This window comes from Chrysemys picta, chromosome 1, assembly GCF_011386835.1.
Source record: "Chrysemys picta bellii isolate R12L10 chromosome 1, ASM1138683v2, whole genome shotgun sequence".
In the NCBI taxonomy this organism is placed as follows: domain Eukaryota; kingdom Metazoa; phylum Chordata; order Testudines; family Emydidae; genus Chrysemys; species Chrysemys picta.
In genome coordinates, this window is record NC_088791.1 from 29,484,385 (window position 1) to 29,509,588 (window position 25,204).

At 39.5% G+C, this 25,204-nt stretch overlaps 1 protein-coding gene across 1 annotated transcript in view; it reads right to left on the minus strand.

Annotated features, from left to right (window-relative positions):
- The window catches only part of COG5 (component of oligomeric golgi complex 5), a 302,348-nt gene that overhangs the window by 270,690 nt on the left and 6,454 nt on the right, over positions 1–25,204 (minus strand). The window contains exons 4-6 of the mRNA XM_005292354.4: positions 14,454–14,508; positions 14,293–14,362; positions 5,858–5,978 (exon numbers count right to left, since the gene is read on the minus strand). Coding sequence (XP_005292411.2) covers positions 5,858–5,978; positions 14,293–14,362; positions 14,454–14,508 — 246 coding nt within the window. The remainder of the gene's footprint in view (positions 1–5,857; positions 5,979–14,292; positions 14,363–14,453; positions 14,509–25,204) is intronic.

Here is a 25,204-nt window from a genome sequence, read left to right on the forward strand (position 1 = left end):
GGCTGCCAAGCATAGAAACACTTAAACTCAAACATTGTTTTAGAAAAAAATCTCGGGATAAAACTATAATAAGAGCCAATTTCATATGCCATCTGGGATACAATAATCCTCCAGATAGAAACTAGGCATTCATTAGCAGAAACACAGAAACAAGGGTTTTATATTATGTTTGTCTGTCAGATAAGGATTCTTTAAAAAAACAGCGAGAGGGGAATTTGATAATAATGACAGAAGTTTTACTTCTGAATATCTTTAGCTATATATTCAATTACATTCACTATGTTTGATCAATAGCCAAAAGAAACTCAAAAACTGTTCCCCTGAAATTAAGCTATTTACATAATATTACTTTCTCTCGTTTAATATTGTGAATTTCTTCTCCATGTCCCTTATTTCCACCACTTTCTCTGCTCCTCATTTCTACTGCATCATTCACAACTCCTCTGTTTCAGTTGCCTAAAATGCCCCAGTTTTCTCCTTCATTTTGAAGGCCACACATCACTGGAACCACTGCTGACGTACATCTAAGCTATTACTACAGTCACTAAAGGGTGTCATCAGGAAGCAAGTGGATATGCGATCATACTTTCCCACAGGGACGGAAGGTCCTGCAGACACAAGCACTACTAGCGTCTGATATCACAGATAGCACACAACAAAATTTAAATGCAACCTAACAAACTGTGACTGCAGTACCAGTGAAGTTCTCCACTACTGGTCTCACCCATCTCACCACAACTTGAAGACATCTCTTTACATCCCATTGCCTCCCTCTTCTCTTCTAGTATTTGTCTGTTCATTTCTGCTACCATTTCCTTGCTGAAGTCTTCATTATCGTCACACGTGAATCAGCAGTGTGATTTCTGAAGCTCCAGATTTTGTTCGGTTTGTACAGCATCTAGTACAATGGGGTCTTGGTCCATGACTAGGGCTGCTACTTACTATATGGTAATACAAATAAATAATAATGAAGTAGCAGCATCTGGGGCCAGAGAAGGATGCAGCATAGTGGATGCAGAGCCAGAGTTTTTCAGTAAGGCAGGGAACAATAGGAGAGAGGAGGCGGGAAGGAAGTAAAAATCCCTTCTCCCCACAAAAAGTGTGAAAATACACAACAGTAGTCTTCATTAGATTTACAACCATAGGGCAACAACTAAAAATACTGTGCACAATATATTGAATGCTCTTTTAAATCCACTGTAATAAAATATTAACTTCTGACATGTTCTGTAAATTGGACATTAAGGCATTCCAACAACATAACCATTAAGATTCAATCTTTTTAGAATAAAAAACAACTATTAAATCATGTCTTAAAATTTGACATAATACAGCGCTCTGATGAAGTCTTCATATTTGGGAATTAAACCCTATTGAATACACTGGATTTGAGCAAACAATCAAAGCATCTTAGAGCATCTATGAGAACCAAAAGCTTAATCCTGTGAAAAACAGATATCACAATCTTTTAGGGATGGAGTTGTGAGCAAGCGTCAAGAGCAGGGAAATTACTTTTGACATAGTTTGTGGGTATTACATTTTTGCAAAACGGAAGCAACATGGCGACCTATTCTGGAGTTAATTTGAATGTTAATCACATAATGAGTGCTTGAAACAAAAAGTACTTGGGTCAGAGAGGTGAACTAAAGCGGAAGGTCTTTCAGGAGTTTCTTTATCTATGATTTTATCTGCAAGAGCGATAAGGAAAGGCCTGTGCCTTTTCAATTTAATTTTCTAATCACAATGGTCAAAGACTCCAGCATGTTATTAGCCTGGCTCCCAGAGACCCAACTTCCCTGCAGTAAATTTAACATCAAGCAGTTTAATTTAAAAAACAAACAACCAATACATCACTGAGCTTTCCTGTTCATGCACAGGAAGGTTTTCTTACCCGATGATAATACTATTGCTTTGGTAAATTCTTCTTATTTTATATTTTTATTCCCTCAGTAACAAGAAGTATTTTGTGCTCTACTGACTCTGCATATCTTTAAAAATTTCTAATTTCGAAGTTGTCTGTTTATTCCCAGTAAAGCAATTGATCCTCTTATAGAATTTATTTAGTGTACATGTCTTTTTATTTTCTTCTGCATTGAATCACAGCTAGAAGTTGTCACAGGACCTGGTTTTGTAGGAGTACCTGTCCACACTGCTTATACAACTACAACTGAGAACTTCATTCACTAAGACAGGGGTCGGGAACCTTTCAGAAGTGATGTGCCGAGTCTTCATTTATTCACTCTAATTTAAGGTTTCGCGTGCCAGTAATACATTTTAATGTTTTTAGAAGGTCTCTTTCTATAAGTCTATAATATATAACTAAACTATTGTTGTATGTAAAGTAAATAAGGTTTTTAAAATGTTTAAGAAGCATCATTTAAAATTAAATTAAAATGCAGAGCCCCTGGACCACGTGAGTGCCACTGAAAATCAGCTCATATGCCACCTTTGGCACGTGTGCCATAGGTTGCCTACCCCTGCACTAGGACATTGATATTTTTCCCATGCACTTCCCTAGACCATGGTAGTAAATCCTGTCCAGCTAGAAGCAGGGAGGCTTTCCTTTTTAAAGCTTTGTAATAGGACTTGTTCAAATACCATGATGATAAATTGTTAAGACTGAACAAATCCATGCTGACCCAGAGATATAAAATTAGCATGGAATAGAAGATCAGGACTCAACATCTTGTACAGAAATTATTCTTAAATATGAACTGATTAAAAACACTTCATTTTCCTTTTTTCCTCCATTATCTTTTTTGCATTGGTTTCCTGTTCTCAACAGGAAAACATTGCTGAATCAAATGATAACACCTGTAATAGCCTCTTGTTTTTTTGTCCATGGTGTACCCTTAGCTCAGTGACTTCTTAACTGCTATGGGCCACTAGTCAGATCCAATATGGCAATTTCTACGTACAGATACATATTACAGGGAATTTAGTATTTTGTAGATATCTAGAGAATCAATCTGTGCACACAAATTGGTAAAGAAAAATGACACACTATATATATATATATATATATAATGCTATTTTAACTTAAGATCTTATTTCATCCAATTTCAACATAGCATCTGATTGGTTGCTGTAGCTAAATAATCACAAAGAAATATTAGAAGAAACAGAAAATGTTTCAAAAAAGGGAGCATTTTTAATGATTCCTCCACAAAAAGATAGTAAATGCTTTACTTTTGAAGTTACATAGAAAATTCAGTTGTCCTATAAACGGTTTATTGTGCCAAATTTTGAGACTAAATCTAGTCATTCAAGTGCGAAAGATTTTAGACCTGTTTTAAGTGAAAATCTCAATACAACTTTAAATATGCAGTTGCTACTGACATCTCCATAGTAAAACTATACATCTCCTAATATGTCTTTGCTCTGCTTTGAAGTGCTGTGGAATACCACCACCTTAATAAAACCTTTCAAAGAGGGAAAAAAATGATTTCTGGTTTTCCTCTGATAAAGAAGGAATTTTTTTAAATCATCTCCACCTAACATTTAGGATTTGCTTTTATTACTATGTTATTTTTTCTTCCCACTGAGTAATGATCTTTAAATCAAGACCAGCTGAAAACCTTCATAAAAGGAGACATCTGGTCTCAAATTCAGTGGTACAGTTGTTAGTTTGAATTAAGTAAAAAAAAAAACATAAAATCAATGTTCTGTAAATGTTAAAACACAAAAATGGTCAGAAAAGCCTATGGGTATATTTAGTATCTAAGGACTCAGATGTGCAAATGCTATAGTGCACAGATTTAAAAATTTTATTAAGATGATGTTAAAAAAAATAGTGAACAGAGTTTGAGCATAGAAGTTTCTGGTTATCAGGGAATAACATACAGATTATGGAGGGTGCAAAGTTTGGCTTAAGATAAGGTGGCATGAGGAATACATGATCTGCAATATCCCCGATTGGGGGTAAAAGGTTGATGGGTCAAAGTAGAGACATTGAGATATGAGGGTATGAAGTTCAGGTGTGGATTATAATGAGTGGATATGATGATGGGGATGGATTGACCCTCATTTGGTGAGATTTAATGTTTAGGGAGTTTAACTACCCACTGTAGCAAGCACTTGGAGTGAAATCCTGGCTCTACTGAAGTCAAGGGGAGTTTTGTCATTGATTTCAATGGTGCCAGGATTCCACCCTCTGTCTGGTAGCAAGTGAGATTCATTACTTAACCAGGGCACACAATTCAAGTACCACACTTATGAAAGTCTATTAATACGTTTTCTCTAAGCATTAGGGAAAGATTGTAGTTTTTCAACATGAAATATGAGAACAGTGACACCTACGTGATTGTATTTATTATTTTTGTATTTATTATTTAGATTTCTGAAAGTCCTTTGACAAGGTCTTGCACATCACTTAAAATAGTACAGAAAGATAGTGAGTGATACAGACAGAGAGCCTTAAAATAAAAAGTACAGAGCTAATACTCAGATGGTATAAACCATGGTAAATGTTAAAAAAAACTTTTGAAAGCCAAATTAACACATTCATTTTAACTAATTATTTCATTCAAATTAATCCCACTAACTACTTGCTTAAGACCTGGTTAAAACAAAAGATGCATTGGTCAGATAATGGGTTTGTACTCTTCACTATTCTAACTTAGAACATTATGGCTGATACTTAAGCATTTTCATCCAATTGTTCTAACAAACAAATAAATAGACTTTCATTTGCATAACAGCATCTGTTAATTATAAAAAGACAATTATTATCTAATAATTTTTGATTACAGAGTATGAAAAGATCAGCAATGACAAATATGCACAACAAACCTTAGGATAATTCTGAATGTTTAATTGTTCAGTCCTCCCACATTCTATTTTTAGAAGATGGAATTTGAATACCATTAAATCAAAGAAGAAATAACAACAGCTGCTAAGATTTTGTATACAACAGCTATTACTAAGATCTGAGAGATTAAAATGACTTTCAGAAAGGCCACAGGTTTGGCTAATTATTTTTAAAGAAACAAAATACATTTAATTCAAAATATGATCTACTCTAAACCCAATGGAATAATGGCTTTCAAAAGCCAACATTATTGCTAAATAACCTTCCTTCTCTGCAGGTATTCCATGTAGTCACAGGCTGATATGAAATTAGCTACTCTAAGTAAGTCTTTGCCCAACATGTAACTCATTATCAGAGGATTTCTCTTGTAATTAGTCAACTGTATCAAGGTAAGCCTCATGAAAAATGTATGTCTACATTACAATATAAGCCCAGGGTTCAAACTCAGACTCAAACTAACACTCCTTCTGTCTACACACAAATCATGCTCCAGGGCTCGGACCCAGGTCCTAGAACCTTATGGGGGTGAAAGCAGGGACCTACGGTTCAAGCTCTATTGCTTTGCAGTGTTGACACAGCCCCACTGGACTTGTGCTCTGGGAAATTGTCAAAAGTATCCCACGTGCCAACTTCCTTTGTCCTTTGGATAGTCAAATTTTCCCACACTGCACCGTCAACAAAGGGCTAGAGCTGCCACATTCTGGGAGGGAGTTAGGAAGTCTGTGACATGTGCCTTTGGACACAGGCCTACATAATGCAGTGTAGACATGGGAGCCCAAGGTTGTGACCCAGGGTTCAACAATTCCTAACCTAGGGTTGCAAGTGAGTGTAGATGCTCAATCCCTAAGTTAATAAACACAGAGTTTGCTAACTCGAGTTCTACAAACCTAGGGCTTACATTGCAGTATAAACTTGGTCTCTAATTCAGATCAGGAAATAGACAATTCTTTAATTTCATCTTAAAAAACAAAAAAACTATCAAAAACTAAAACTGCACTTCTCATGAGCAGAAACTTAAATGCCACTAAAATAACTAAGAGGACTCACCAAGTTCATTGAGACTCTGGGCAGCTTTTGTTATCTCTCTGCTTCCTCCTTGCAGCTGTCCTTGAAGTCTCTTACTTAGATACAAGATGCGTATTATTCTTCGCAGCAAGTCACAGGCTGCCTGTGTGGAAATTATGGCTTTAAGTGAATATTCAATGTTAGCTATATATAGATTTAGGGCCCAATCCTGGGAACTCTTGAGTATATGCTTGTAGTTAAATACAAAACACACAAACAAGCATTTGCAGAATCAGAGACCTAGTGGTTAGTTAGATGGACACTGATAAACAATGACAATTTTTTTATATATATTCTATGACTTTATACAACACTGCTCACTATTTTAACTATTAATGCTACTGTGCATGATGCTGTTCAAAAGCCTCTGATTTTATTTGCTATGCAAAAATGAAATATTAACACTTGATAAATAAGATGTGATGTAACTTATCAAGCCAATTTACCTTTATTTTGTATAATGTCTTTCACAGAAAACTTTACCCATGACAGTAAAAAGCAGAGACTGGCTTTTGTTCAGCTGATCAAAGTCTGACCAGAAGCAAAATAAAAAAACAAATATTGATTTTGTTTGTTTTGTTTTATCTCAGGAGATAATAAATCTTAAAGCTGACCAAAACAGTCAATATATGTATTGCCATGTACTCTCTGAATATCTGAAACACTCCATTTTGGGAAATAAGAAACCAATTTTAGAATGGTTACTCTCAAACTCAGACCAGAAATAAGGCATAAAGTTGTAATGGGGAGAGTAATTAACAACTGAAACCATTTACCAAGGATCATAGTGGATTCTCCAGCACTGACAATTTTAAAATCAAGTTTGGATGTTTTTCTAAAAGAAATGCTCTAGGAATTATTTTGTGGAAATTCTATGGCTTGTGTTATATAGCATGTCAGATTAGAGGATTATAATTGTCCCTTCTGGCCTTAGAATCTATGAAAACCTTTGTTCAGTCAATTGTTAAGTCAACTTAATTCATAATCTTGTAAAGTGTTTTGAGATTGGCTGGAAGGCACGAAGTAATATCCAAGTATATCTTATTCAGGAAACACGGCTGCATATGCTTTTGCTTTGCCTTTGTTAACATTGATCTAGGACACAATACTGTTGACTTCTGAGGCACTTATAATAGGTTCCTGGCTTTTTAACTGACTGTTCTCAGACAAATCTTGAGGCAGGTTTTCCTCTTCTAGGTAATAAAAAGCAGAAGGAGAAAGAGCTTAAGAGGCACATCCAAGCCACAAGAGATCTATTTTCAGACAAGTTTTTAAATGAAATGGAGGGATCCAAGAAGGTTACTCCAGATGGTATGAGATGCAGAGGGGAAGGTTTTCTCACCAGCAGTGGTGAGATTGCATGAAACAACAGATAGGAGGTAGTACTAAAAAGTAGAGGAGTAAAAAAGCAACATGGAAGGTTTTAAAACAAAAGGAGAGCAATTATAAACTAGATATTGGGGATTCAGGTCAGTTCATATAGGTTTAGGTTGCTGTGATCATGGCATATCGTACAAGCAACATTCTGGGCCTGCTGAAATCTTAAGAAATAGGACTTAGAGATTCAATGCAAGAAAAGACAAAGAAATGGTGTAGATTTCAGCAGAAATGGAATCCATGCAGTGAAAAACTACAAGGTTGTGGCAGTGGAAAGTGTCAAATTTGCAAACATCAGAAACAAGTATGATAACAAAATTATGAATAATGGAGACACATAAGAGGTTTGTGAAGATGATGGAAGGTGGAGTGATTCTGGAGTATATATCTCTTGCCTAAGAGAGGATCTTCTGAGTCATTTAATTTAAGGAAGTCAAGATGAAATTAAGTTAAAAGTATTAAATATTTAATAAGTTAAGTAATTATCTGACAACACTGCAGAGTACATAATGTTTCGTAAATTGAAGTGTATTTAATTTCTTTGGAAATCAAACATGCAAGTACATATACATAGATACATACACCCACACAAATGAATACATCATGTAAGAGAAAATCCAAAGTACTGCTTGTTAGTCACTCCCCCCTCTGGATGCTAGCACAAAGTGACAAAAGCGAAGATATTTTCAATTTAGTATCCTTCAACATCTAGACACAACAAGAAGAAAATGAAAGGGATGCCCCACTTGAACCCAGATGATTGAAAACACAGTAAACCTCAGAGGGGTAGCCGTGTTAGTCTGAATCTGTAAAAAGCAACAGAGGGTCCTGTGGCACCTTTGAGACTAACAGAAGTACTGGGAGCATAAGCTTTTGTGGGTAAGAACCTCACTTCTTTAGATGACTTGCATCTGAAGAAGTGAGGTTCTTACCCACGAAAGCTTATGCTCCCAGTACTTCTGTTAGTCTCAAAGGTGCCACAAACCCTCTGTTGCTTTTTACAGTAAACCTCATCGCTTTTGGCACCACACGTCTTGAAGAGTAATTTTTTTTCAGTGTTGCCAGAGGACTTCCCCACATGACTCCCTTTAATGATAATGGAAGTCATGTGGGGATCATACTACTGTAACTTACTAAATGTTTGTAATTCATTTAATTTGCTTCTTTAATTAGAAAAATATTAATCCACATATATTTCTATCTTTTACAGTCTATGAACTAAATTTCAGCAACAGAAATGAAATAGCAGCTTTGTAGACTATAATGTGCTTCGAAAGTACAGTATGGTGCCAATATTTTGCTTTTTGACTTAACTAAAACTGAACATCCACAGAAAAATTCAGCCAGATGTGAACCCTAAGATCAGAAAATAACAATCTTTAGAAGATTGCTTATATTGCGTACTAAAAGCCTATTTCATTTTTATGAACTTATTAAGGCTACGTTTTAGTCATGGGCATTTTTAGTAAAAGTCATGGACAGGTCACGGGCAGTAAACAAAAATTCACAGGCCCGTGACCTGTCCATGACTTTTACTAAAAATACCTCCCAGGACTAAGACTTGGGTGGGTGGTTGCAGGTGTTCGGGGGGGGGGGGAGTGGGGGGGGACACAGTGCAGGGGCGCTGCGGGTGCAGGGGGAGATGGCCTGTGACACCGCTGGTGCTCGGGAGGGGGCGGCACATAGACCAGGAGTGGGACCCCTGCTGGTGCTGGGGAGGAGGGTTGGCGGGGCTGGCAGGGGCTTCCTACCTGACTCCGCATCCCTGAAGCTCCTAGGCAGCAGAGGCGTCAGAGAAGGGGCCCCGCTGCTCCTGCTACAAGCGCTGGCTGTCACAGTTCCCACTGGCCGGGAACCGCAGCCAATGGGAGCTACGGGGATGGGGCCTGCGGGCACGGGCAGCACAAAGACCCTCCCCCACTGGCCCCTCCGCCGCCTAGGAGCTGCAGGGCCATGCCAGTGGGGGCAGGGGAGCCCCCCAGCCCAAGTAAGCACCCTCACACACCTCCAACCCCCTGTCCCTAGCCCTGAGCCCCCTTCCACACACCCAAACTGCTGCTGCTGGCCCAGGGGCTGCATGGCTTGGGTAGTCCCTGAGCCAGGATCAGCCGCTGCAGAGGTCACGGGAAGTCACAGAATCCGTGACAGACTCGCAGCCTTACTTATTATTCACTATTTCTCACACACACACAAACAGGTATAGCAATTGATCCCCACAATGAATTATCAGACTGAAAAAATAAGTAATGGAAAAAGTTATATTTAGATATAAGAGCAAAAAAAAAGAAAACGTGAAAAAGTGTTAGTTCTGGAGTAGGCTGAAAATAAACCACCTACAATAATGGTTATCCTAATTTTGATCATAATAGGGAGAATATTTTATTACTTATGCCAAATTTTAGGTCAGAGAAAAGAATTCTTAAGAATGACAAATATGTAGACATTGCAGCTACAATGTATAATTTTACAAAAGCAATTTTACACTGATTTCTCCTACACCTTTCCTTTGACAGTGTTTTGTTTTACCCAAGTTAATAACGGTTAATATTTTAAAAGGTATTTATTCTTTTTACACTGATTAAAATGGGAGTTCCACTAGATTATATATTTGGGGATTTCAGTGAAGAAAAATCTTAATTAACAGCTATGTAGTTCAGTGGTTTGAGTACAAATAAATGAATTGCTATATTCTATTTTTCTATGGATTATATTATATTTATATGCTGAAATTTAAAGGCAGAACAAGTACTTCACACGTAAAGAACATCTGATAGACCATCTTCAAATAATACATAAGATATTGAGGTCTCTAAATATTTGGACTGACTAGTTCAACTGAAAGCAAAAAAAGATTCTTTCTTCCTGGAACTGTTCCTGTACCAACATACTAATAGAGAGGCATTAGCTGCTGTGGTTAAGGATTAAAAAAAAAAATCCAAGAACCTCTTATTTTCTAACCTCTTGAGTTAGTATTTAAATACTAAATGCTTTCATATTTTTTAACCAAGACCTTCCTCAGTAACCAGAGATTTGCCTGTAGCTGTTCCAGTGCAAGACACAGCCCTATGAGCAATCAGAATATCTGACTTTTCTTAAGTGTTCTGCCATGTTCCCAGTTTTATTGTGTCCACCACCTTCTTGTCTTTAGAACAAATTTATTTAGTTTGTGTGTTCTTTACTGGAGAACTAAGTACAGAAATGGTTCTAATTTTTGTCTTGTTTTCTATATAAAATGTAAAATTCATACTATATGCAGTTTATAAATGTGTGCTTGTTCGAAGGAGCTGTGGAAATGTTTGGTTAGGTAGGTCATTTTCTTTGCAGTTTTCTTTCTAAGCTACATGTACCTCATCCGCATATTTTAACTGTTAATCCCCTTTAGCTTGTGATATGCAAAGGCAAGACTAAGACCATGCTCAGAAGAGGATTTTATGATGTAAAGGAGGAAGCTTGCTTTGTGATTCTGCTGAAGACCCTGGAATTGTGGGGGCAGAGCAAGGCAAAGTATACCACAGCAACAAAGCAGAGAGGTTAGAAGTTTGACAATGATGTCATGAAGGGTGTGTTTATAAAGAGGTCTTTATACTTTAAAACAGGGGTTCTCAAACTGGGGGTCAGGACCCCTCAGGGGGTCACGAGGTTATTACATGGGGGTCATGAGCTGTCAGCCTCCACCCCAAACCCTGCTTTGCCTCCAGCATTTATAATGGTGTTAAATATATAAAGAAGTGTTTTTAATTTATAAGGGGGGAGGGTGTCACACTCAGAGGCTTGCTATGTGAAAGGGATCACCAGTACAATAGTTTGAGAACCACTGCTTTAAAACACTTAAGGATAGCAGAATCCAGACCTATGCAGGCTGAGTAATACCTCCCTCTAAGAGTAGTCTCATAGAAATCAATGGGACTACTTGCAAAGTAAAGTACTACTTAATACGAGTAACAGTAGTAGAAACAAGCCCTTAAACATTCTGTGATTTAGCAAAGTCATTCTGCTGCAATTCCAAAAGGATTGAAACCTCAACTGTAGTGCTGTTTGCTTAGCTAAAAATCAGACACTTATCAATTTGAAACTCAAAAGTGCAGTTCATAATAATATTGGAGAAGACAAAAAGCTACAAATGGACAGGAAGAAAAAGCAAAGGGGATAACAGCATCCATAACACAAGTAAATCTCTAGCTTTACAGATACATTCCTAGTTCATGCACCGAAGCTACTGTAAATGTGCATGAACAGAAACTCAAATATTTAACAATAGTTCATTTACCTTTCAGGGTTTTGTGTTTTCAAACTATAAGCTGCATTTGCACATGGCAGCACCTCTCTCCAAGTTCTACTGTACAATTTTTCACTATTATAAAAACCCATTGTTAAGGTGTTTAACGTCTACTAAAAAGAGTTTCCTTCCAGTCCCTCTCTCTTCACCAATATCTATATTCTCTGCAGGTTTCACTTATGTATTAAAGATGAAGATAACTGTGTGGACAACATTTAGTACAATTGGCTGCACTTTGGCCATCCCTATATCAAATAAATTATTCCCCCAAACTCTTCATTAAATTGCAATTGCATTAAGGGAGAAATAACCTCAACAGAACAATACCAAAACATAAAGTTTGATATCAAACATAAGGAAATAGAGGTACAGGAGACCAAACAACCTGTACTCTGCCCTTGTATCCGCACCCACCTTCAGCCCAAATTAATATACACCATCCATCTAAACAGATACACCTTCAGCATTAAAATGAGCCACCCACCCTATTATGCTGTCCTTCAATATATATTAACTAGGGCTGTCAATTAATGGCAGTTAACTCACATGATTAACTCAAAAAAATTAATTGCGATTAATTGCAGTTTTACTCGCATTGTTAAATGATAGAATACCAATTGAAATTTATTAAATATTTTAGGATGTTTTTCTACATTTTCAAATATATTTTGTTTTCAAATACAACACAGAATACAAAGTGTACACTGCTCACTTCATATTATTATTTTTTATTACAAATATTTGTACTGTAAATGATAAACATAAGAAATAAGTATTTTTCAATTCATTTCATACAAGTACTAAAGTGCAACTTACAAATGTAGATTTTTGTTACATAACTGCACTCAAAAACAAAACAATGCAAAACTTTACAGCCTACTAGTCCACTCAGTCCTACTTCTCATTCAGCCAATCGCTAAGACAAACAAGTTTGTTTACATTTATGGGAGATAATGCTGCCCACTTCTTATTTACAGTGTCACCAGAAAGTGAGAACAGGCATTTGCATGATACTTTTGTAGCAGGCACTGCAAGGTATTTATGTGCCAAATATGCAAAACATTTGTATGCCCCTTCACGCTTCGGCCACCATTCCAAAGGACATGCTTCCATGCTGATGATGCTAGTTTAAAAATAATGTGTTAATTAAATTTGTGACTGAACTCCTTGGGGAAAAACTGTACGTCTCTGGCTCTATTTTATCCGCATTCTGCCTTATATTTCATGTGATAGTAGTCTCGAATGATGACTCAGCACATGGTGTTCATTTTAAGAACACTTTCGCTGCAGATCTGACAAAACGTAAAAAGGTACCAATATGAGATTTCTAGATAGATACAGCACTCAACCCAAGGTTTAAGAATCTGAAGTGCCTTCCAAAATCTGAGAGGGAGGAAGTGTGGAGCATGCTTTCAGAAGTCTTAAAAAAGCAACACTCCGATGCGAAAACTACAGAACCCAAACCACCAAAAAAAAAAAGGTAAATCAACCTTCTCCTGGTGGCATCTGACTCAGATGATGAAAATGAACATGTGTTGGTCTGCACTGCTTTGGACTGTTTTCCCCATCATCAGCGTGGACACTTATCCTCTGGAATGGTGGTTGAAGCATGAAAAGATATATGAATCTTTAGTGCATCTGGCATTTAAATATCTTGTGACGCCAGCTACAACAGTGTCATGCAAACGCCTGTTCTCACATTCAGGTGACATTTTGAACAAGACGTGGGCAGCATTATCGTCTGCAAATATAAACAAGCTTGTTTGTCTGAGCAACTGGCTGAACAAGAAATAGGACTGAGTGGACTTGTAGGCTCTAAAGTTTTATATTGTTTTATTTTTGAGTGCAGTTTTATTTGTATGTAATTCTACATTTGTAAGTTCAACTTTCATGATAAAGAGATTGCACTACAGTACTTGTATTAGGTGAATTGAAAAATACTATTTCTTTTGTTTTTTACAGTGCAAATATTTATCAGAAATAAATATAAAAAGTGAACACTGTACACTTTATATTCTGTGTTGTAAGTGAAATCAATATATTTGAACATGTAGAAAACATCCACAAATATTTAAATAAAGGGTATTCTATTATTGTTTAATCGCAATTACTTTTTTTAATCGCTTGACAGCCCTAATATTAACTATAGCATATCTCCATAACAAATCTGATTGCTTATTTTCGCTGTCTTTACAACTCCTCTAGCACTGACCTTCAGAATTAGAAAGTGGCAGCAACTGCAAGATGAGAATGGGAGAGGTTATATTTTCTATATTACTCCCGAAAACAGGGATGAGGCTAAAGGAAACAATTTTTTAAATCAATTAAATGAATAACATGGGGTTTAAGAGAACATGGAAGGAAGAGGTATTGGCTCTCTGAGGGGAAATACTGTTTCTAAAAAAGCATAGTTGGTTTCACTTGTGGGTCAGCAGACTCTAGAAGAGTTGACTCTCCCCTTCCATCCCCCATCGCCCCCACTACACTAATCTAATTACTACCAACTTTCGTCTCCTACTTTTCACAGTAAGGAAACTGAATTTTGCCTTGCAAAACTAAGCATTGCCCTTTTAACCCATAAATAGTTGCACCAATGCATTACAAGGATTTAAGTTCATTGAGGAATTGAAGTCTCTACCAAGATGTTTTTCTTCATATGGTAAGTGATTTAACTTTTTTTTTTGAACAGTTTAAGAAATCTGGAAGCAAAATAATTATTTTGAAAAATAAAGCTAAAATAAGGTAAATTTATAATGTAATTTACCTGAAGCTTTGCCAGCTGTGCTGTGCGAGACACTATTTTGTTGTATGGATCAATGATTTTGGCTCTTATTCTATTAAGAAAGGAAATACTTTTTAGAAATGTAATATAGTGGAAAAGTTCAGAATTGATAAATACTTTTCATCACATAATGAAAGACATACCTGTCAACAGTACTTTGTAGAGCACTAATTCTAGTCTGCATCATTTGAAGGACACCTGTAAAAAGAAAGGCATTTTACATACAGTCAATTAGAGCATAACTCATCTGACATAAAGTTGTAAATTTCCCACTTCCAATACATCTTTTTATATAAAGTGAAACACTGTATATTTAGAAATACACTGTACAGATCACAAGTCAACTAGTAGGTTATTTAAATGTATTAATCTATTATACACAATTTAGGGCCAGATCCTGAAGCTTTTTAGTCACAAGTAAGTCCCAAGAAAATCAGTGGGACTACCTTTAGATGAAGGTACACATTACTCCTGGGGGAATTCTGCGCATCCGCGGATGCGCATAATTCATCTGTCTTGCATAATTTTGTATTTCCACGCATAAAAAACATTTTGCCTAAGAAGTGCTGCAGTTCAGCCTTTTGCCCACCCGAGGATGCTGTGGCACCAGAACAGCTGGCATGAACACAGTTGGCTGTTCTAACATCACAGCAGGCTCTGGTGGGCAAAAGGCAGAACTTCTTAGGCAAAATGTTTTTTATGAGGGGAAATACAAAATTCTATGCCCAGTGGTGCAGAATTCCCGCAGGAGGAGAAGTTCATCACAGCACCTGCCCATGGAGCCAGGTTAGGACAAAGTGGGGCACACAGGGCTGCTTGGGGGGGGGCACAGACTGGGGTTCAGAATGGCTAGTGGGGGGACAGACTGGAGCATGGGCTCAGGAGCTAGTGGGGTGACAGCTATGAGCCCGGGGTTGAGGGAGGGAGGCTGCAGAGACCCAGGGGGATGAGGGGTGCTGGAACAGGGGCAGAAGTGCCTGACTAAATGGGAGAGGCTTGGGGTCAGCCAGGGTCTGAAAGGGGGAGGCTTCCCAACACCCTTAACAATCCCACCCGCCCCCTAAGAAAAACCTCATACCCAATAGCCTCCAGGTTCTCTCCTAGGCTCCTTCCCTCTCCCTCACCTTTTCCGTTACCCCCTGACTCCCCAAGCCTGTGCTGCTTCTGACAGGTGCAGGAAATACAGTTCTGTATTGTAATTTAAATAAGTTACACAAAGTTCTGTATTAACATGCCTCATAAGGAATCTATTTGTCAAAAAAACAAATTACCAGAATCTTTTTTTTTTTTTGGTCTGTATTGTTACAGACATACTTGCTGACAGATATTTTGAAATAAATTATCAAAATAATTGTAACTGGCATTATATTGTTATTTTGACAAAATATGCAGAATGTTCAAATATTGCGTGCAGAATTTTTTATTTTTTTTGGCGCAGAGTTCCCCCAGGAGTAACACATCCACGATTAGTGAATTCGGTCCGTGGTTCAAGAATACTCTTGGATTCTTCCTAATACTAAGCTCTCAATAGCTACATCAGCAAGTAAGGCTCTTTCACCTTTGGTTTGGCTAGAGGGGACTCCATCCCATCCCGGCAGACAATGGCCTGGCCTCAGTTATTTGCACATTCCACTATTCTTTGGTTACAGCAATGCCATATGACATGAAGTCATCAGCACTCAGAAAACTCCAACTACTACAGAATACTGCAGGGCATCTCCTCAGCAACAGAGGCTACCACAAACACATCAGACCTGTCCTCTACTCTCTACACTGGCTTCCCATAGAAAATAGTCAAGTTCAAGGTCTGAATCCTTATCTTCAGGGCACTCCCTGGCTTGGGCCAGGGTATCTAAAGACCCCTTAAATCTCTGGGATGAAGACTGTCATTAACAACTACACTCCTCTAGAACAACTGAACTCTACAATAAGAGCAAAGTTTGTCTGGGTAGGAGACAGAAATTTCTCTGGGGCTGGTCCGAGACCGTGGAATGAACTCCTCCCGGAACTAAAGAGGATCGCAAACCTCACCACCTACTGCTCTAAGTGCAAGGTGCATTTCTTTGACCTTGCCTTCTCTAATACATAGCAACCTTTTAAAAAACCACCTTGCAGAACAAGACAGTCCACTGCATATGTTTCTTCCCCCTAAGGAGAGGATGAGAGCACAAACAACACGTGACGGAAGTGTAGTCATATGGCTTAATACACTACTGGAAGGTGCTCTGATACTACGGTGAGAAGTGCGGTACAAGAATCTATATAGAATACGGTGCTATTCAATGTGAGTAAAGATATCTCCATCTGAACCTTGCTGAAAATCAAATTATAAATCCTTCTAGACATGAAACCATAAAGGGCAAAATAAGTTTACTGATGCTTTAAAGTAACAACAGCTTCAAACAACAAAGAAAGAAGTCATATCCACGGCACCGTGACTCAACATATTTTCAGTTCTGAACAAAATCAGCATTTATAGTCTGCTGCACTCCAAGAACACAGTTTGATGCCCAGCACGGCTATTCAGATAACACAGTTAGAACACAACTGTGGGAGTCTGGGGTTTTGAACTTGTCATGCTTAGCATACAGATTTGCCATGTAACCAATACGCATGTTTGAGCAATGGTAAGAGACAAGACACGTACAAAGGCAGAACTCACTTGGCATTGGTAAGAATACAGACAACCTGCAAAAATCATTAATTCAGAGAAGCCAATGCATAAGAGGAACCGAAAATCCAATCAAACAAGAACGAAGAACTGAAACATAAATGCCCATGTTCAGGCTGCTTTAGTTAAGCATAAGTCAACAATACCACTATGAGCTCCTGTTAAGTTGGCTACGGAAATTACCAGAAAAAGGCCACACAGGGATATATTTTTACTAACATGTTAGATAGCCATTTTAGCTGTTTCTTTTAAGAGGGCAAATAAAAAATTCTTGTTTGCAGATGTGTAGTTTATACCCTCTTCAAAACAAGAAAAGATTATAGAATAATTTAGCAGCAGGACATTAATCCTCACTATTTTGTGTGTGTGTGTATATATTTTTAGTGTCAGGCAGGATATAAAGCAGGGGTGGGTAAACTTTTTGGCCTGAGGGCCACATTAGGGAATAGAAATTGTATGGCAGGCCATGAATGCTCACAAAATTGGGGTTGGGGAGCAGGAGGGGGTGAGGGCTCCAGTTGGGGGTACAGGCTCCAGGGGTGGGACCGGAAAAAAAAGAAATGAAATTAGAAGTTAATGGAGATATCCCATCTCCTAGAACTGGAAGGGACCTTGAAAGGTCATTGAGTCCAGCCCCCTGCCTTCACTAGCAGGACCAAGTACTGATTTTGCCCCAGATCCCCAAGTGGCCCCCTCAAGGACTGAACTCACAACCCTGGGTTTAGCAGGCCAATGCTCAAACCACTGAGCTATCCCTCCCCCCGAAAGGTCATCGAGTCCAGCCTCCTGCCTTCACTAGCAGGACCAAGTACTGATTTTGCGGTAGTTCAGTGAGTTCAGGGTGTGGTAGAGGGCTCCGGGCTGGGGTGGGGACTCCAGCTAGGGGTGTGGACTCTGGGGTGGGGCTGGGGATGGGGATGAGAGGTTTGGGGTGCAGAACGGTGCTCCAGGCTGGAATCGAGGGGTTTGGAGGGGGATCAGGGCTGCAGCAGGGTGTTGGGGTACAGGGGGAGACTCAGGGGTGCAGGCTCTGGGCAACGCTTACCTCAAGCAGCTCCCAGAAGCAGCAGCATGTCCCTTCTTCAGTTCCTACGTGAAGGTGTAGCCAGGCACCACCCCTGCAGCTCCCATTGGCCACAGTTCCCAGCCAATGGGAGCTGCCAGGGCAGCGCTTGGGGCAAGGGAAGTGTGCAGAGCAGAGCCCCCTAGCTGCCCCTATGCGTAGGAGCCGGAGGGGGGCCATACCGCTGCTTCCGGGAGCTGCATGGAGTGGCCCCTGACCCTGTTCTCTGGCTGGAGTGCCAGAGCAGGGCAAGCCCCAGACCCTGTTCCCCAGCAGGAGCTCAAGGGCTGGATTAAAATGGCTGGCAGGCCAGATCCAGCCCATGGGCCGTACTTTGCCCACCCCAATCTAGATAGTACAGTATAAACTTCCACCATAGACCAGTGTAAACTGACAGAAGCCAAGCATTCTTCAGCACTTGTATAATTCACAGTGTATTGCAAGGTAAGGATAAACCAGGACCAAAACTCTGCAGAATTGACAAAGAAAGATGATGCTGGTCTGTCGCAGTTCCTCCAATATGGTGGCAGAGATGGGGATGTTCATGAATTCCTAGTTCTCCTACTGAGTTCGAAAGTTCCACAAAAACCACAGCTCTGTAGCACCTTATTAGCCCAATAGTTTATTATTATTATTATTATTTTAAAGCAAAAGCAAAACAAAGAAGTTCAAACAGAAACTGTCAATTTAAGGTTTTTACTTAACATTTATCTTTACATTGCAGTACAAAAGAAATAATCAGAATGAACTGAAAAGGATGTAGAGGAATATTCAAGTACTCCCAATTCAAACTACTTAACTGTATAAACGTAAAATACAATATTACACATTTTAACAAACAACCTTAAATCTGCCAGCCACCCTCCATCTCACAGGGATACTCTTACTGTTCACAAATACTAAATCTTCACACTTTTTTAGTCTTTGTTTACAAATGACTCCTCATACGTTGTATAAACATGTCAACTCTTCTCTCCTTCATGAATTGAGAAGTTCTAAACTGACTTGATGACTGGGATGTTCAAAGACCTGTAACATTTATTACAGTAGAGCAACAGTTCTGCTATAGTTAAGATCAGCTTTCTGTTTAAAGCTCGACTGTTCTAAGTGGTTTAAAATCCATATGGTTAATCGGATTGCCTTGAAATGTGGTGTGCCTTAAAGGGGCAAAAGATACGGTCAGTAATCCAAATTTGGGATCCCCAAGATGCAGACCCCATCAAAAACAGCTTTTCTGAAATGTTGCACATTCTGACTTTTCCCCCCCCCCTCACAGATAGAGATCAAACCAGGGCTCAGATCATCATACCAGGGTCTGAAATGCTCAAGGGTTACCCCAACAGAGTGCATGGCACTCACCACCCTTTTGGAGGAAATCAAACTAAATAGTATTGAAAAAGAGTTTCTTCTTTAGTTCTTCATCATCATCACTTGTTGCTCCAAAGACACAGCCAAGACCTGGTGTTGTCACTTATCTTGAATAGCTGTTCAGGAGTACGTGATGTTAACAGGGGGCACTTCATCAGGCTGTGTTCAAGTATTTACCTAGATTCTCTACACTTACATTTGGGGTCATTCCTCAGCTTCCTCTTGGTCATATCACCAGTCTTTGCTATCTCAGCTCTTGCTCAATTTAGAGTACACCAGTGTTTTCCTTCAAGGTCAGTAGAGTGACCAAACAGCAAGTGTGAAAAATCGGGACGGGGTGGGGGACAATAGGAGCCTATATAAGAAAAAGGCCCAAGAATCGGGACTGTCCCTATAAAATCAGGACATCTGGTCACCCTAAAGGTCAGTACCTGGATGGAGTTATTCTAAAGTAACCAGGCTCTTCAAGATCATTGGCATTTCCCACCATTTTGTTACTCAGTAGCCATCCACACTGATATTCTCCAGTTAGGCACACTAAGATTTACATGCCTAATAGATGACACTGAGCATGTGCAGAGAGGCTAACTATTTGGAAAACTACCTCTATATCATAGAAGATGGGAGGCTCTGAGAGTACATGACAGTCATCAAGTTCAAGCACTAAAAGTTCAAATCCAGGGTAGAAGTTAAATAACAGGCATAATGCTCCAATCTGCCCCTAAAAAGGGGGGATTTTTATTTTGGGGAAACTTAATCTGAGCATAGCAAAATACTGTATTCAGAAGGCACTGAAACAATTGGTTGTTGTAGTTTTAGAAAATAAACGACAAAAGCAAATGCTTGCTGGGAAGGAGGGTAATAAGGGGTGGAAGAGTAGATGGGAATAGGAGGAGAGGTTGCAGGGAGAGGGCAAGGATCACATGGAGAATAGGGCCACGGCACGTGTCTGTCCAACAGTCCCCTCCCATGTGTGTGCGTGCGTGCATCACTATTTGGAGGGCCCCAGTCCATCTACAGGGGTGTGACACCACATTTCCATGCCCCCCTCATGTGAGCCAGGTTCTGGAGGGGGCTTCTCTACCTTGGGGAGTCTAACCCTTCTCCCTACCCCCTCCATGTGAGCTGAGGTTCCCTGCCACCTAGACATGTCTGAGCCCTGCTCCCTGATCAAGGATGCCAAATTCTGGGAGACCCACTGCTCATCTACAGAAGCGTGATCCTCCATCCCTGCCACCCCATGTGAGCCAGGGTCTGGGGAGGGAGATGGCACTTGGTGGGAAACTTGGAACAGGCATACTCAGAGCATACACCAACAACACACTGCTGAAACTGGGGTGACGAGCAGGGAACAGGTTTGCTTGATACTCTCCAGCACTGGGGAGGGAGATGGCAGCATCCACTGACAGAAATGGAGCCGTTGACATGACCTGAAACAATCACTTTGAGACATGTAATCAGAATGGACAATGATAGACTCCTGAAAAAAGTTTTTTATGCAAGCTGACACTCAGAAAATGCAGGTATGGTCAACGAAAACACTTCAAAAACACCCATAAGCAGAATCTCACCTCATGCAACATAAATATTGATAACTTTAGACAGCCACAGACAGATCTGAACAGAGAGCAACTGCCAATAAAGGTTGTAAACACTTTGAGGAAGGCAGAGGTGAAAAAATGATCAAAAAAGGAACAAGCCACATGCCAGCTCCTTACTGGGAGCCTGCACATTCCTGTGTTGACAACTGTTCACAATTTTGCTCCTCATGGATCGGACTATACAGCCACATTGAGAACATACCTAATGCCACGACATCATCAGATCGGATAGCCATACATTCTCTTAGTATCAGAGGGGTAGCCGTATTAGTCTGTATCCACAAAAACAAGGAGGAGTCCAGTGGCACCTTAAAGACTAACAGATTTATTTGGGCAAAAGCTTCCGTGGGTAAAAAACGCACTTCTTCAGATGCATGGAGTGAAAATTACAGATACAGGCATAAATCTATATTGGCACATGCAGAGAAGGGAGTTTCCTTACAAGTGGAGAACCAATGTTGAAGGCCAATTTAGTCAGGGTGGATGTAGTCCACTCCCAATAATTGATGAGGAGGTGTCAATACCAAGAGAGGGAAAATTGCTTTTGTAGTGAGCCAGCCACTCCCAGTCCCTATTCAAGCCCAAATTGATGGTGTTAAGTTTGCATCTCAGGCTATATAACCAAGGTAACATGTGACCTTCCACTAAGCTGCTGTCTGCGATGTGTGTATGCAGGAGAATAGGGCAGGAGACAGCAAGGAGCATCTGCTTACATGTTAATGGCTTCTACAGTGCCATCTAATGGCTTAACAGGATGAGAAGGGGAGAGGGGCCTGGGAATGGTGGCGGTGGGGCTACATGTTGCAAAAAAGTGGTGGGGCAGGAGGTGGAGAAAGAAGACTGGTGTATGTGTCTCTCTCATGTGGTTAGAGTTACTTTAACAACCATGTAATAAAACTGTCAAGATTTTAGGACAAACCATGGATGAGATCTCTCTCACCGGACACGTTAGCAACTACACAATGAAAACATTTCAAAGGACAACAATTACCGCATTCTACTGTAACAAAATGTAGAAGGAAGGGGAAGGCACACTTAGGGAATCACACTGCTCAGTGGTTTGAGCATTGGCCTGCTAAACCCAGGGTTGTGAGTTCAATCCTTGAGGGGGCCACTGAGGGATCTGGGGCAAAAAAACAAACAAAAACAAACAAACAAACTGTCAGGGACAGTACTTGGTCCTGCTAATGAAGGCAGGGGACTGGACTTGATAACCTTTCAAGGTCCCGTCCAGCGCTATGAGATAGGTATATCTCCACATATTTTTATTTTTTAACTCTGGTCTCCTAGTGGAAAGACCACTGACTAGGACTATTCCTAGCTCTGCTACCAGTCTGCTGGGTGACCCTGGGCAAGTCACATCACCCCTCTGTGCCTCAGTTTTCCCATCTGTAAAATTGGGATAATGATGTAAAGTTCTTTTAAATCTATTGATGCAAAGCACTATATAAAAGCTAGGTCTTCCGATTATTACCTAGCCTCAGTAGCACATTAGCTGTAAGTCTAGGTGAGAACAATAACTGCCTAAAGGACCATTAATTCCTACCAACAAGCATTTCTCTTTCTGCTTAAAAAAATAAATAAAAAGGGAGGAAATTAAATTGCAAAAGATTTAGTTAATGCAGAGTTTAGCAGTGATAGCCTGTGCCCCTTCAGAGTTCAGCAAAACTCACGCTTTTGAACCAGGAAATACAGAATTAAGAGAAATGTTCATGTAATCTTAACTCTCCCCTCTTAGAATGATACCCCAATATGCCCATAACACACCTTCCAACTCTACCTTTTCACTATAATGGACAGGTGCTACCTGCACATGCCTTATGCTCAGACACTGAAAACCACACTTAGGGGGAAAAAAATTACAACCCCATCATGCTTGCACATAGGGTGCCACCTAAATCTATGAGCCACCTTTGAATTCCTGGCTCTCTCACCTTTTAAACGTTAGTCTATTAAAGTTTTCTTCTTAAAAAAGGTATTTGCAACCCTAACTCCACCTTACATGTTTTTATTCAGGAATTTACTGTTTTGTGGCTATAGGGGAAAAAATACCTCAGTGTAATGTTAGTGTATTTGCTTGGAAGCTGTGAGGTGGCCACATTAAGCCTTTCAGTTTTTGCATGGCTAAAATTTCTCTCCCCCCACTAGCTCAATCCAGTCCACCCCATCGAACCATATCACTTGTCAAGCTGCACATTGTTTCATAGGTTTTACCATCCATGTGCTCTGGAAGGTAGCAGAGGTAGGATACGAAGAAAAGTGTAGGGAAAAACAAACAAAAATTTAAAACAGAGACATGGAGAGGTTCACAGTCTTGCCTAAATGAATTTCCATGGGATGTAATGTGATCCAGACTAGAGTATAGGGAATGACAGTCAAGATTCTACTCTGATACAGACTTGCTGTAATGCCTTGGACAAATCATTCAACTTTTGTGGACAATGAGTTACTTTCCTATCTTACAGGGAGACCATTAGGCATAACTAATTTTTGCACCGCTCTGCAAAATCAGTGGACAAAAACCACAAGCCTTAATTATTAAGGCTATACAGGGTAGAAGCGCTGAGAATAGAATTTAGAAGCTTCTGGCTTTTTGCCCTCTGCTGAGTCCACTAGTCTATAGTGTCTCTATGCAGTGCCTTTCACCTATACCAGAGCTTATTAGGATATCCCCAGGGTATCTTTCAGGCTAGGCTTTCTTCATGTGATCCAAAGCAGCTATTGCAATTCATGGAGAGAGATTATATTGTTAAAGATTTTAATTCTATAATGAAATCTAGACTGAGTAATTAAGAATAACCACAAGCAACAGTTCTCATTAAGGCCAATTAAAATTAAACAAATTTGAAGTCCCTAGGCCAAGCCACTTTCCAGACTGACAAAGATTTTTTTAACTGTTTAAAATTAAAGTACTTTGCTAACATCCCTCAAATATGCTGTATAATCCCAACCCTGACAAAGACCAAAAAGCCCCAGCTTTTTTTAAAAAAAGGTCTCTATGTAGATGAAGGAGAAAACTTAAATTTCAGGTGGGTTGACTGATAAAATTTTTATTTCATTGGCGGGGAGGAGGAGGTGGTAAAATGTTAAAAAAAGTAAAACCTTAACTTTGGGAATTTAAGGTTTGTACCTTTAAAAAAAAATGTAAAAATCAGAATTTGCTCTCCACTCCCATTACCCAAGTATCTGGCCCCATTTTGGGGTCTTAATATCTACATCCTATGAATCTATACCTAAGGCACGCCTACACACATGACCACTCAGGTTAGACACCCAAGTGGGTACGAATTCAGTGCCCAGGGAGCAGGAGGATGTGCAGCTTTGGGAATACTGACATGCAAGAACTAATGCACAGTTTCTCACTAAATGAGCGGGTGGGGAGGGGGAATAAATTAGAACCATCTTTATGAACACAATTCCAGCAACAGAGTCAAAGAGAGCAGCATATAGTACTATAAAGAAGGATGCAATTGCAATTATTGGTTATAGTTTGTAAGATAGACATTGAATTCAAAAGAAGGCAGCATGAACCAGGGGTTAGAGCACAGGACTGTAGTTGGGCAACCCAAACTCTGATGCCAGTTTTGAAACAGACACAATGTATGACTCGAACAAGCCATTTAACCTCTTCGTACTTTATTTTCATGAGTTTCAAAATGTGGGTAACTTACTATATATACACTGAATAGGGGTGGTTCAAGGCTGAATTAATGTTTAAAGAACTTTGCCATCGTAGAGCGAAGTCTCCAAGCAAGTTCTATTGTTAAGACTTCCCAATAAGAGTAGAGCACCTTCAAAACCAAGCGTGGTTTTAGGGCATTTAAGTTCAACTGGGGACAAACTGCTACTAGGTGAGGAATGTGACTGGGGGATGTTTATCAGTCCATTAATCAGACTATCAACACTTGCCTACTTCAATCATTTGAATGTGGAGTACAAACCATCTTCCTAAGCATTCATTTGCCTGGCAATTTAGAAAACACTAGCATTTTAAGGGTTGACACTGCTGAGCTCAGGAGAAGTGTTTAGCAATTTTGATACATAAGTCTGACAACTCATTTTTCTTCTTTTTTGGCACAGACATTTCTCTGCTTGTCTGGCTGGCTATAACACAATAACTTTTGAACACCACATCAGTTTAATTCCAAAATTTCAAGGAACGTTCTAGGCATCAGAGGCCAGAGCCCTTTT